This window comes from Mustelus asterias, chromosome 6 (genome assembly GCF_964213995.1).
Source record: "Mustelus asterias chromosome 6, sMusAst1.hap1.1, whole genome shotgun sequence".
In the NCBI taxonomy this organism is placed as follows: domain Eukaryota; kingdom Metazoa; phylum Chordata; class Chondrichthyes; order Carcharhiniformes; family Triakidae; genus Mustelus; species Mustelus asterias.
This window is the reverse complement of record NC_135806.1, coordinates 95655941-95669373: the sequence shown is the minus strand read 5'-3', so window position 1 is coordinate 95669373 and position 13433 is coordinate 95655941. Positions and strand designations below refer to the sequence as shown.

The window sequence follows — 13433 nt, the reverse complement described above, 5'->3', positions numbered from 1 at the left end:
TTTGCAAGCATGGGCTGGTTGCATGCTGTCTATTTTCTGTCTATTATGAACAATTTAAGGATCAAGCTCTTTGATTCTATCAGCCAATCGCTGGCACCACACCGGCACTGACATTCACACATGATTTTGCTTGATTGTGTGATAAGTAGAACATCTTTTGGGGCTGTTGGCTGCATCATGGTTGATCTTGAGCTTCAACTCCATTTTCCCGCTTTCTTTTCATTTCTCTTAATTCCCCGAGAGACTATGGCTAGGATAGACAGATTTTTGGTCTCTCAGGAAATTATGGGATATGGAGGGTGGGTGGATTAACTATGGCTGTACTGAATGATGAAGCAGGCTCAATGGGCCATGTGGTCCATTCCTGCTCCTATTTCTTAAGTTCTTATGATATTATCCTGTTAATGGAAAGTATCACACGTGTAGTAACTGCATATCAGTAGCATGAAATGGCTTGCAAAATCTGTTGCTCAAATTTTGAGATACTTTGCCTTTCCAGGGTACTTTGAGGTAGTCACGTTTCAGATATGAAAGTGGCAGCCTTTGGCCCGATTCTCAGCAAACAATGATCTGATGAGGACAGTCATTGTCCACTCTATTATTGCATCATGCTTGCAGGATGAGAAAATAGCTAGCGCCCATCTTACAAGATTGTTGAAGAGGCCAAACTTATACTGTGTGGAGCAATACAAATACTAACATGAGTATTGACTGATGAAAACAAATGAAGTAAAATGTCAACAACAGACAAATAAAAATCCTTTGAGTTCTCCACAGACCCGAGTACTTACAAATGAAGCATCTTGGGATGGTTTTCTACAATAATGGTACCAAGGCTCAGTTGAGGTGAGTGCAATAGGTGCAAAAAACAGGAGCCTGTGCTCTAAGAGGGCCCAGGCTCAAGCAAATATTTTCCACACACTGCTAGAACAACAGCAATCATGGTCAAGTAGCCTGACAATTTGGATGGTCTACACTCCAGATCATTAGCCAAGTAGGATGTGCCAGATTCCCCTGTCCCTATTTTGTGGCTCGCCTCACGTGTGGAGAAATGTGTTTGTTGGGTGCCTGTAGCAGAGGACATGGCGAGCACTTTCTTCAGTCCCACTGCTTAAATGGTAAACTCCCTGATCCTCCTGCTTGATGGCCAAGCTTTCTGATCTCCTCAACTGCCCTTCTCACTCTTTTCTGCTTGATGACTCTCTCCTGAGCCCTTGCTGTAAGTGCTGAGGAGAGGAATATTGAGTGGGAGGAGATCAGGAAGGGCCATGTTTGAGCAGCAGGAAGTCATGAAGGGCTGCCATCAAGAGGGAGCAAGTAGAGAAGGGCAGCCATCGAGCAAGAGGTGGTCAGGAAGCTTGGCTCTCAAGAGGGAAGGGGTCAGGAAGGGCTGTCATTGAGACAGAGGAAATTGGGAAGAACTACCCTCAAATGGGAAGAGGTCAAGAAACTTGGCTATCGAGCATGAGAGTGGCCAGGACTTCAGTTCTGGAATCCCTCCCATTATCTTTGATCTGCAATCAGGGCACTTATATGTTTATATGCAAGAAACCACAATGTGACAGATTATCTTCAACTGGCCAGCTTTATATAAATTGTTCTGCATCATTGAGAAGAAAATCATGCAGCAATAGTCCAGTGAACACATACGAATCTACATCCAAAAATATTTCCAGTTATGTCAGAAAAGTTGCATTTGAGACAAAAATCAATGATCAATCATAATTTATTCATTGTAAGTTAAGGTCCTATATTATTTCTGTGGCAACGCCCTGAGGAAACAAATTCATGAGCATTTTTTTAAGCTCAAGGCAATCATTTTTGACTTAAGTCAGTCCAGTTGATTTCAAATGTGACAGTTTCCAATTCAAAGAATCATTGAAGCAGCTACATGTCAACTGGCTCCACTTAATTAAGATGGAGGGGTAAAGTGGGTAGGATACGGGGTCCATAACAGCACACATGATTTCTCTCCCTGGCCCTGAATCATAAGAATCATAAGAACTAGGAGCAAGAGTACCAAATTCAGCCGCACGAGCCATTTAATATGATCATGGCTGATCTGATCTCGGCTTCAACTCCACTTACCTGTCTGTTCACCATAGCCCTTCAAACCTGTACTTTTCATTAAATTTACTCAAAGTCCCAGCATCCACCATGCTCTGGGGCAGTGAATTTCACAGGCTCACGACCCTTTGAGAGAAGTAATTTCTCCTCATTTCTGTTTTAAATCTGCTACCCCTTATCCTAAAACTATGACCTCTTGTTCTAGATTGCCCTACAAGATGAAACATCCTCTCCACATCTACTTTGTCAATCCCCCTTATCATCTTGTACACCTCAATTATATCTCCTCTCATTCTTCTAAACTGCAGGGAGTATAGGCCTAAACTGCCCAATCTCTCTTCATAAGTCAAACCCCTTGGGCAGGACTTTCAGGCCCCACTCGCCCTGAAACTGAAAAACCCCGCCCGAGGTCAACCGCCCCTCACCTGCTTTGATTCCTGTGGAAGGTGGAACGGGAAAATTCGCCCCCCTCATCTCTAGAATCAATCCAGCAAACCCCTTCTGAACCGCCTCCAATGCAATTACATCCCTCCTCAATACACAATATTCTAAGTGCAATCTCACCAATGTTTTGTGCAGTAGCAGAAATACCTCACTACTTTTATACTCTATTCCATTTCCCCCATGTGCATGTCATCCTTTCCACACACTATCTTTAATTCTGTCGTACAACCATCCCCAAACTCGACCTGAGAAATTAGTTTAGTTTTAAATTTTTAAAATATTGCACAATGACAAATGAAAATTGATGAAGACTTGTGCTTCATCTTATATATTTTGAAACAATGATAACTGAAAATAGTTAGCAGTCATTAAGGGAGGAGAAAAGGGTGGTTTGTGATCATACATGAAACTATCAATACTAAACATGGGTCTACTGAAATCATTTGCCCTCTATCCAAATACATTTTAAAAATAGATTGACTTGTAACACTTCTTCAAGTCTGTATTCTGTAGCTTCAGTTGCATTAAAATGTTAATATATTGAATTGAACTGACAAGCTATTTATAAATATATATCTTTGAACAATATTATAATGCTGAATATTACAATTGTCACTTACTGTTCTGTGCACAATTCTCTTGCTTTTCGTAGTTGGGCATCAATCCATTTAGGTTTCTGTTTCTCCAGACAATTGATGACCTTCTGTATTATTGGTTTGGGACTTTCCTTTTGCTGTCCCATAATGCTCTGAAGACATTCACTCAACAAACCCAGTTTATCTTTACTCCATCTATCTATTGTAACACTTGTCAAAAGCTCTACGGCATTTCCATCTTCCAGGGTTTGGCAAATAGTCATAACATAACAAAGAAGGCATGATTTCTGGAGCTTAGGAATGTTATGAAGTTTTGTTTCTGCTAAGTTGAAGAGGTATTTAATTGTTGAAGGCAATGAAGCAATTGCTGCAGGCAGGTTCCCAATTACGACAGAAACAGCCTGAGCTATAAGTTCTGTCAAATCTGAAAGGAAAATATTAATGATGATAATTAGTGTTATTATCGTAACACATCTTGCAGAACTAAGTCCCTATATACCAACAGCAAATTAATAATTTGTTTATTTTTAAATTTTTATAAGTGTAATTTTGTGTATACGGACCCCGATTTTATCATGGGGTGGATTGTTCTGTGTGAGGGGCCTAGACAAGTCACAAACTGACATTTAAAGGCACAGAGATTTTAACTCCAGGGACTCATTTCTAACTCCAAGCAAGCAGAATTTACTGTCTGGGAAGGAAGGAGGGAGGGACAAAGGTGGCTCAGGTGGAAGAAGATGACTGCCAAGGACCATGAGAGTGTGCAAATGAAATCTCAGCTTTTCTATGACCCACAAAGAAATCTAAAAATCTTTTTTAAAACTTAACTGCCAGGGTCTCTTCTCGGTAGACTTGACCGACTGGGAAACCATCACTGTTCCCTTGCTCAGGCTACCTATTAAAATAGCATTTCAGGCCTGGATGACGCTATTTCAGACTGATCTCACAGAATCAGAATCACAAAATCGTTACAGTGCAGAGGAAACCATTCATTGAGTTGGCACTGGTTTCCAAAAGAGCACCCTACCTAGTCCCATTCCCCACCTTTTCCCCTTAACCATATATATTTTTTCTTTTCCAATAGCATATTTAGCGAGGTTCCCAACAGCATGGGAAGTTGTTCTTGCCATCTGCAATGTAAAATGTGATCTGATTTGGATGGGAAAGCAGTGAGTAAATGCCTCGCTACATTTTAACTGCCCACCAGCCCAGTTTGCACCTGGCATAGAAAGTTCAAATTAAAGTAATTTTTAAAAAAAATTATTGATGGGATATAGGCTTCACTGGCTAGGCCAGCATTCATTGGCCATCCCTAAATTGTCCTTGCTAAGGTGGGGTGAGCTACCTTCTGCAGTTACTGTGGAGGTATATCCACAATGCTGTTAGAGAAGGAGCCCCAAGAATTTGAACCAGCAACAGTGAACGAATGGTGATATATTTCCAAGTCAGGATGGTGAGTGGCTTGGAGGAGAACTTCCAGGTGGTGATGTTCCTATGTGTCTGATGCCTTGCCTTTCTAGATGCTAACAATTGTAGCTTTGGAAGGTGTTGCCTAAGTGAGTTCCTGCAGTGCATCCTGTAGATGGTACACACTGTTGCTACAGACCGGTGGTAGTGGAATGAGTGAATGTTTGTGGAAAGCATGCTCACGAAGTGGGCTTATTTGTCCTAGATGGTGTCAAGCTTCTTGAATACTGTTGGAGCTGCACTCATCCAGGCAAGTGGAAAGTATTCCGTTACGCTCCTGACTTGTGCCTTGTAGATGGTGGACAGGCTTTGGGTAGTCAGGAGATGAGTTACTCATAACATGATTCCCAGCTTCTGACCTGCTCTTGTGGTAACAATATTTATATGGTTAGACCAGTTCAGTTTCTGGTCAATCGTAACACCAAGGATGTTGATAGTGGAGAATTCAGTGACGGTAATGCCACTGAAGGGGCAATGGTTAGATTCTCTTTTGTTGGAGATGGTTATTGCCTGGCACTGTGTGGCCCAAATGTTACTTGCCACTTGTCAGCCCAAGCCTGGATATTGCTCAGCTCTTGCTGCATTTGAATATGGACGGCTACAGTATCTGAGGAGTCACAAAGGATGCTGAACATTGTGCAATCATCAGCAAACATCTCTACTTCTGCCATTATGATGGAAGGGCAGCCATTGATGAAGCAGCTGAAGATGGTTGAGCCTAGGACCACCCTGAGGAATCTCCAGTAATGTCCTGGAGCTGAGATAATTGACCCTCAACCAGCACAACAATCTTCCTTTGTGCCATGTATGACTCCAACCAGCAGAGAGTTTCTCCCCTGATTTCCATTGACTGTAATGAATTCAGGGTCATTGACCCTGGTGAAACCCAAATTGGGCATCAGTGAGCAGGTTATTGTTAAGTAAATCTGATTGATAGCAATGTTGATTACCTCTTCCGTCACTTCACTGATGACTGAGAGTAGATTGAGAGGGCAGTAATTGACTGGGTTGATGTGGCCGGCTTTTTATTTCAAACTGGGCATTTTTTCAAATTGATGGGTACATGTCAGTGTTGTAACTGTACTGGAACAGCTTGGCTGGGGGCTGAGCACTTTCTGGAGCATGTCTTTATTACTCTGACTGGAATATTGTCAGGGCCCATAGGCTTTGCAGTACACAATGCCTTCAATCGTTTCTGGATGTAACATGGAGTGATCCATTGGTTGTGGATTTGCTTAGCTATGTCTATTGCTTGTTGCTTATGCTATTTGGCATGCAAGTATTCCTGTGTTAAAGCTTCACCCTGTTGACACCTCAATTTTAGGTGTGCCTGGTATTGCTCTTGGCATGCCCTCCTGCACTCTTCATTGAACCAGGGTTGATGCCTTGGCTTAGTGGTAATGATAAGGGTGGGGGATATACTAGGTTGGGAGGTTACAGATTGTGATTGAGTTCAATTCTGTTGCTGATGATGGCCCACAGCGCCTCGTGTGCCCAGTCTTGAGTTATTAGATGTGTTTGAAGTATACCCATTTATCATGGTTGTAGTGCTACACGACATGATGAAGGGTATCCTCAATGTGAAGACAGGGTTTTATCTCCGCAAGGATTGTGCAGTAATCACTGCCACTATCACTGTCATGGACAGATGTATCAGCCACAAGCAGATTGGCAAGGATATGGTTGGTTCCCTCACCACCTGCCGAAGGCCCTGTTTGGCAGCTATGTCCTTTAGGATCCGGCGAGCTCAGTCAGTGGTAGTACTACTGAGCGTTTTCAGTGATGGACATTGAAATCCCCCACACAGGGCCCTATTTTACCATTTTGAGTCGAAGTGCTGGGCGGACTTGAAACTGGGAGTGTTTCAGATCCGACTTTTAGACCCGTTCTCAGGCGCCACCATTTGCACTCAGCCTGAAAAAATATCAGCAATTCTGAATCGCGCTTCAGAAGCCTTGGACGGAGCTTAGCGCATACCAAAATCCTGCAGTTCCGATCGGCGCCTCCAACTGCACATGCGCATATAAAAAGATAGAATGCGGCTCCCCTGCCACATCGCTCCTGGGCGGACAATGCCTCCCCCTGACCCCCACAGATATTGCCCCACCCCCACAACATTACTGACCCCCTTATCCTCCCACCCCCTCCACCCAGACCGATCGTGGGCCCCTCTCCCCCTCCCCTCCCGCCCCACTCCCCACCAACCTCAGGCAGAGTGGCAGCAGACCTCCCCTTCCACCTCACTGATCATAGGCAGAGTGACAGTGGACCCCCATTTTCCCATCACTGACCACAGGCAGAGTGGCAGCGGACACCCCCCCCTTCTCCCCACCACCACCAATCTCAAGCAGAGAGCCGTCGGACCCACCTCCCCCGCCATGATCTCAAGCAGAGAGCCGTCGGACGCTCGGCACTTATCTCCTCACTAACTGGAACGCCCGAATCAGAGTTTTGTGGAGCATGCCTGAATCATATTGCTGTGATCTGTGGGTCTGGAGTGACATATAGGCCATACCAGGTATGGAAGGTAGATTTCCTTTTACAACAATCGTCAATGGTTTCATAGTCATCTAAAGACTTCTAACATCCAGATTTTTAAAAATTTAATTCAAATTTCATCTGTCATGGTGGGTTTCAAACCCGGCCCTCAGAGCATTACTCCAGGGTCTCTGGATTACTAGACCAGTGACGGTACCACTACGCTAACACCTCCCTATTATTATTCCTGTTGAGATTGTTAATAAGTGAAACCAGGGTGGCTGACTATTGCATCAAAATGGTCCTGACATAAGTTGTCCTGAATGAAAAATCATTCTGGATATGTTAATACCAAACATTCAATGTTGGTGCCATCTGCCTCTGATGTACATTAGTATTTCCAGAATATAAGTAGTATTTTGTATACTGCAGCTGCAGTGTGCATTATCTACAAGGTGCATTTGAGCAACATTGTCAAGCCTCCTTCATGAGGACCTTCAAAATCTGAAGAAAATAGAAGAACAGGGCAGAAATGCATAGGAATATTACTGCCTGAAAGTTCCTTTCCAAGCCATACACTATCCTAACTTGGACCTTATTCACTATTCCTTTACTGTTGCAGAGTTAAAAACCTGGAAAACCCTCCCAAACACTGGATGCAACAGTTCAAGAAGGCAGTGTCCCGGAGTGCCCCTATCTCCATCCCATCCCCTGCAGAGACAATCTCCACCCACACCCCTCCCACAGGAGGCAGACACCACCCCTCACAGGAGGCAGATCCCCCCACCCACGGGAGGCAGAACCCCCTCGACAGATCCCCACCCCCCAAGCCTGCCATGGTCGCTGGCCTCCCTCCAGTCCTGACCGGATCCCAATGCAGAGTGGCAGTGGAATCCCCACCCCCACCGATCGCCCCCAGCTGACCCCACTCCTAGGCCCTGCCCCCAAGCCCCATCCCCTTGGCACTGCCCGATGCCTGCTGGGCAGTGCCAAGCTGCCCTCTGGGTATGGGCACTTTTCCCCTTGGGCAGTGCCAGGGGCACAGGCTGGCACTGCCAGGGTGCCCATGCCCAGGGGGCACCACCCCCCACCCAACCTCCTGGAAGCCCCCCAATTGCCCCCCCCTTCACTCCAGTGGGGTTACCTGCTTGGGGAACTACACTAAACCCCGCTGGAGTGAATTCGTACTGGCGGGGTGGGAGATGCTATCGGGTCTGGAGAATGAGGGTATAGTTGGGTGGATTAGCAAATTTGCTGATGACACCAAAGTCGGTGGTGTGGTAGACAGTGAGGAAGGGTGTCGTAGTTTGCAGGAAGACTTAGACAGGTTGCAAAGTTGGGCCGAGAGGTGGCGGATGGAGTTTAATGCGGAGAAGTGTGAGGTAATTCACTTTGGTAGGAATAACAGATGTGTTGAGTATAGGGCTAACGGGAGGACTTTGAATAGTGTGGAGGAGCAGAGGGATCTAGGTGTATGTGTGCATAGATCCCTGAAAGTTGGGAATCAAGTAGATAAGGTTGTTAAGAAGGCATATGGTGTCTTGGCGTTTATTGGTAGGGGGATTGAATTTAGGAGTCGTAGCGTTATGTTGCAACTGTACACAACTCTGGTGCGGCCGCACTTGGAGTACTGTGTGCAGTTCTGGTCCCCACATTACAGGAAGGATGTGGAGGCTTTGGAGAGGGTGCAGAGGAGGTTTACCAGGATGTTGCCTGGTATGGAGGGGAGATCCTATGAGGAGAGGCTGAGGGATTTGGGATTGTTTTCGCTGGAAAGGCGGCGGCTAAGAGGGGATCTTATTGAAACATATAAGATGATTAGAGGTTTAGATAGGGTGGATAGTGATAGCCTTTTTCCTCTGATGGAGAAATCCAGCACGAGGGGGCATGGCTTTAAATTGAGGGGGGGGTAGTTATAGAACCGATGTCAGGGGTAGGTTCTTTACCCAGAGGGTGGTGAGGGATTGGAATGCCCTGCCAGCATCAGTAGTAAATGCGCCTAGTTTGGGGGCATTTAAGAGATCCGTAGATAGGTTCATGGACGAAAAGAAATTGGTTTAGGTTGGAGGGTCACAGTTTTTTTTTAACTGGTCGGTGCAACATCGTGGGCCGAAGGGCCTGTTCTGCGCTGTAATGTTCTATGTTCTATTCCGTCCCGGGCCCAATAATGACATTCAAATAACATTAAAAATAGATTAAAATTACTTACTTGGTGTTCCCGCCAGTTTCCTGCGTGGTCCCGACAGCGTCGGATTTCCGGTGGTGGGAGACGTGCATGTGTCAGGAACGCATGCTTGAATCCCACGAATTGGCGCACACGCGCATCTCCTGAAAACGCGCATCTCCCGACAAAAAATTAGTGGGTCTAAGTGAGTGGGCAAGGGTCTGGCAGATGGAGTACAATGTTGGTAAATGTGAGGTCATCCATTTTGGTAGGAATAACAGCAAAATGGACTATTATTTAAATGGTAAAAAATTGCAGCATGCTGCTGTGCAGAGGGACCTGGGTGTCCTTGTGCAAGAATCACAAAGAGCTGGTTTGCAGGTGCAGCAGGTAATTAAGAAGGCAAATGGAATTTTGTCCTTCATTGCTAGAGGGATGGAGTTTAAAAACAGCGAGGTTATGTTGCAGCTGTATAAGGTGCTGGTGAGGCCACACCTGGAGTACTGTGTACAGTTTTGGTCTCCTTACTTGATAAAGGATATACTGGCACTGGAGAGGGTGCAGAGGAGATTCACTAGGTTGATTCTGGAGTTGAGAAGGTTGGCTTATGAGGAGAGACTAAGTAGACTGGGGCTATACTCATTGGAACTCAGAAGAATGAGGGGAGACTTTGTAGAAACATATAAGATTATGAAGGGAATAGATAAGATAGAAGCAGGGAAATTGTTTCCACTGGCAGGTGAAACTAGAACTGGGGGGCATGGCCTCAAAATAAAGGGGAGCAGATTTAGGACTGAGTTGAGGAGGAACTTCTTCACACAAAGGGTTGTGAATCTGTGGAATTCCCTGCCCAGTGAAGCAGTTGGGGCTACCTCATTGAATGTTTTTAAGGCAAGGATAGATACATTTTTGAACAGTAAAGGAATTAAGGGCTATGGTGAGTGGGCAGGTAAGTGGAGCTGAGTCTACGAAAAGATCAGCCATGATCTTATTGAAAGGTGGAGCAGGCTCGAGGAGCCAGATGGCCTACTCCTGCTCCTAGTTCTTATGTTCTTACGTCAGAATGGGAGAATCGCCCCCACTCTGTCAAAAAATGAACTTAATTCAGAAAAACTAAAATTAATATTAAATGTATTGCAAACATTTTTTAAAAATGTTTAAGCATAATCTCTGAAGACATTTCACAAAGGGTAACATGGTGGCACAGTGGTTAGCACTGTTGCCTCACAGCACAAGGGTTTGATTCTGAACTTGGGTGACTGTCTGTGTGGAGTCTGCACATTCCCCCCATGTCTGCATGGGTTTCTTCCAGGTGCTCCAGTTTCCTCCCACAGTCCAAAGATGTGACGGTTATGTGGATTAGCCATGGTAATGCATGGGGTTGCGGGTATAGGGCAAGAGGGATGGACCTATGTAGGATGCTCTTTGGCGACTTGGTGCAGACTCAATGGGCCAAATGGCCTCCTTTTACACTGTAGGAATTCTATGATCACAAATCAAATATATTTATTTATTTCATTCTATACAAATCAATTTTTTTTTTTAAAACTACATGTCGCTAGAATCCACATGATTCATTTTCATTACCAAAAAACAAGACATTTGATTTATATGATCATCTTCAATAAAAAGACACCTACTTTTTCCAGTTTCTCTTCTTTTAAATTCCCTTGGTATATAATCCCATTCTTTGGGAATTTTACTGAGCAAACTTTCAGGAAGCATTTGCTTATGGTGGTATGTGACAGGATGCTCTACTGCTTGCCACATGAGAACCAAGGAGATGACTTGCTTCAGTATTGTCTTGCTCGCATTGGATATGTAGTGGTTCAGACATCTTAGCACCTCTGATTTATCTGCAGTTGTAAAAGTTGATAACATTAGTTAATCTTCAGACTTGTTAAATAATGCATACTGCATTCAAGATACACACACAATTTGGAGAAAGTAAGTCTTTTTTGTTTGTACAAATATTACTTCATCACAGCTTTGAGTCCATGTTGCTTTCGTATTACTCATTTGCATTTTAACAAGATGGGCAACAATTTCAGGTTTGGTTTCAGTAAGCAGTCACCTTTGGCAAGTTTTTAATTAATTCAAAACCCACTCATTTGCACAGGGTTAAAATTGGACCCCTTATTTCTAAAGAACTGCATACTCAACATTTAATGCAATGAAATTGTTAAATTATGTTTTTTTTTCAGGTTATGAACTGAAACTGTGCACTCTGCTGAAAACTTGGGTGGAACTTTCAACTCTGGAAACTTAAGACAGAATATTCAGGATGGCAAGTGCTGAGGGTCTTCCTGAGGGTCAATCTTAAGATGAGTCTTGGGGATCTTGGGGGAGGGGTGGTAGGGGATAGGGGTGATTGCAGCGTCAGGGAGTATGCTGGAGAGAGGTGTGGCTGTAGCTCCCAGGTCCGAGATCAAGGTGCCTAAAATCTGAAGGGGCCTTCCTGTCCAAGATGCAGAGTTGGTTCTTTTTCTGTTCTCCACCCAGCCCTGACCCATGTGTGCCAGCCTAAAAATTGGCCACTTAGGGGCCTGAGTAAGTGAAAGGGCGGGTTCCCGCCAGAAGTTCTGCCCGCCACACCGTGAAATTTCGTCTGGGTCAGGGCGGGAGGAATCCCAGAGGGAATCCCATCCATTCAATTTTATGCTCCCCCGCCTTTGAATCCACCTGGGGGTGGGGAGGGGGGGGTGCTAATACTCTGCCCTAAATATGCTGGCGAGCGGGAAAGTTGGCATGGCTCTTGCTGGCCGATGGGTCAAATTGCCACACTGGACTGTCCGTTTTTCACCTCATTATATATGCATGTCTTTGGACACGGGTGAGGTCCCTGAGGATTGGAGGATAGCGAATGTGGTCCCGTTGTTTAAGAAGGGTAGCAGGGATAACCCGGGAAATTATAGGTCGGTGAGCTTGACGTCCGTGGTAGGGAAGTTGTTGGAGAGGATTCTTAGAGACAGGATGTACGTGCATTTAGAACGGAACAATCTCATTAGTGACAGACAGCATGGTTTTGTAAGAGGGAGGTCGTGCCTTACAAATTTGGTGGAGTTTTTTGAGGAAGTGACAAAAACGGTTGATGAAGGAAGGGCCGTGGATGTCGTCTATATGGATTTCAGTGAGGCATTTGACAAAGTCTCACATGGCAGGTTGGTTAAGAAGGTTAAGGCTCATGGGATACAAGGAGAAGTGGCTAGATGGGTGGAGAACTGGCTTGGCCATAGGAGACAGAGGGTAGTGGTCGAAGGGTCTTTTTCCGGCTGGAGGTCTGTGACCAGTGGTGTTCCGCAGGGCTCTGTACTGGGACCTCTGCTATTTGTGATATATATAAATGATTTGGAAGAAGGTGTAACTGGTGTAATCAGCAAGTTTGCGGATGACACGAAGATGGCTGGAATTGCGGATAGCGAAGAGCATTGTCGGGCAATACAGCAGGATATAGATAGGCTGGAAAATTGGGTGGAGAGGTGACAGATGGAGTTTAATCCGGATAAATGCGAAGTGATGCATTTTGGAAGAAATAATGTAGGGAGGAGTTATACAATAAATGGCAGAGTCATCAGGAGTATAGAAACACAGAGGGACCTAGGTGTGCAAGTCCACAAATCCTTGAAGGTGGCAACACAGGTGGAGAAGGTGGTGAAGAAGGCATATGGTATGCTTGCCTTTATAGGACGGGGTATAGAGTATAAAAGCTGGAGTCTGATGATGCAGCTGTATAGAACGCTGGTTAGGCCACATTTGGAGTACTGCGTCCAGTTCTGGTCGCCGCACTACCAGAAGGACGTGGAGGCATTGGAGAGAGTGCAAAGAAGGTTTACCAGGATGTTGCCTGGTATGGAGGGTCTTAGCTATGAGGAGAGATTGGGTAGACTGGGGTTGTTCTCCTTGAAAACACGGAGAATGAGGGGAGATCTAATAGAGGTATACAAGATTATGAAGGGTATAGATAGGGTGAACAGTGGGAAGCTTTTTCCCAGGTCGGAGGTGACGATCACGAGGGGTCACGGGCTCAAGCTGAGAGGGGCGAAGTATAACTCAGACATCAGAGGGACGTTTTTTACACAGAGGGTGGTGGGGGCCTGGAATGCTCTGCCAAGTAGGGTGGTGGAGGCAGGCACGCTGACATTGTTTAAGACTTACCTGGATAGTCACATGAGCAGCCTGGGAATGGAGGGATACAAACGATTGGTCTAGTTGGACCA

The 13433-nt window shown here is 45.2% G+C and overlaps 1 protein-coding gene across 1 annotated transcript in view; it reads right to left on the bottom strand.

Moving 5' to 3' along the window:
* Positions 1-13433, bottom strand: part of kiaa0825 (KIAA0825 ortholog) — a 406047-nt gene that overhangs the window by 222626 nt on the left and 169988 nt on the right. The window contains exons 15-16 of the mRNA XM_078214786.1: positions 10857-11072; positions 3132-3531 (exon numbers count right to left, since the gene is read on the bottom strand). Coding sequence (XP_078070912.1) covers positions 3132-3531; positions 10857-11072 — 616 coding nt within the window. The remainder of the gene's footprint in view (positions 1-3131; positions 3532-10856; positions 11073-13433) is intronic.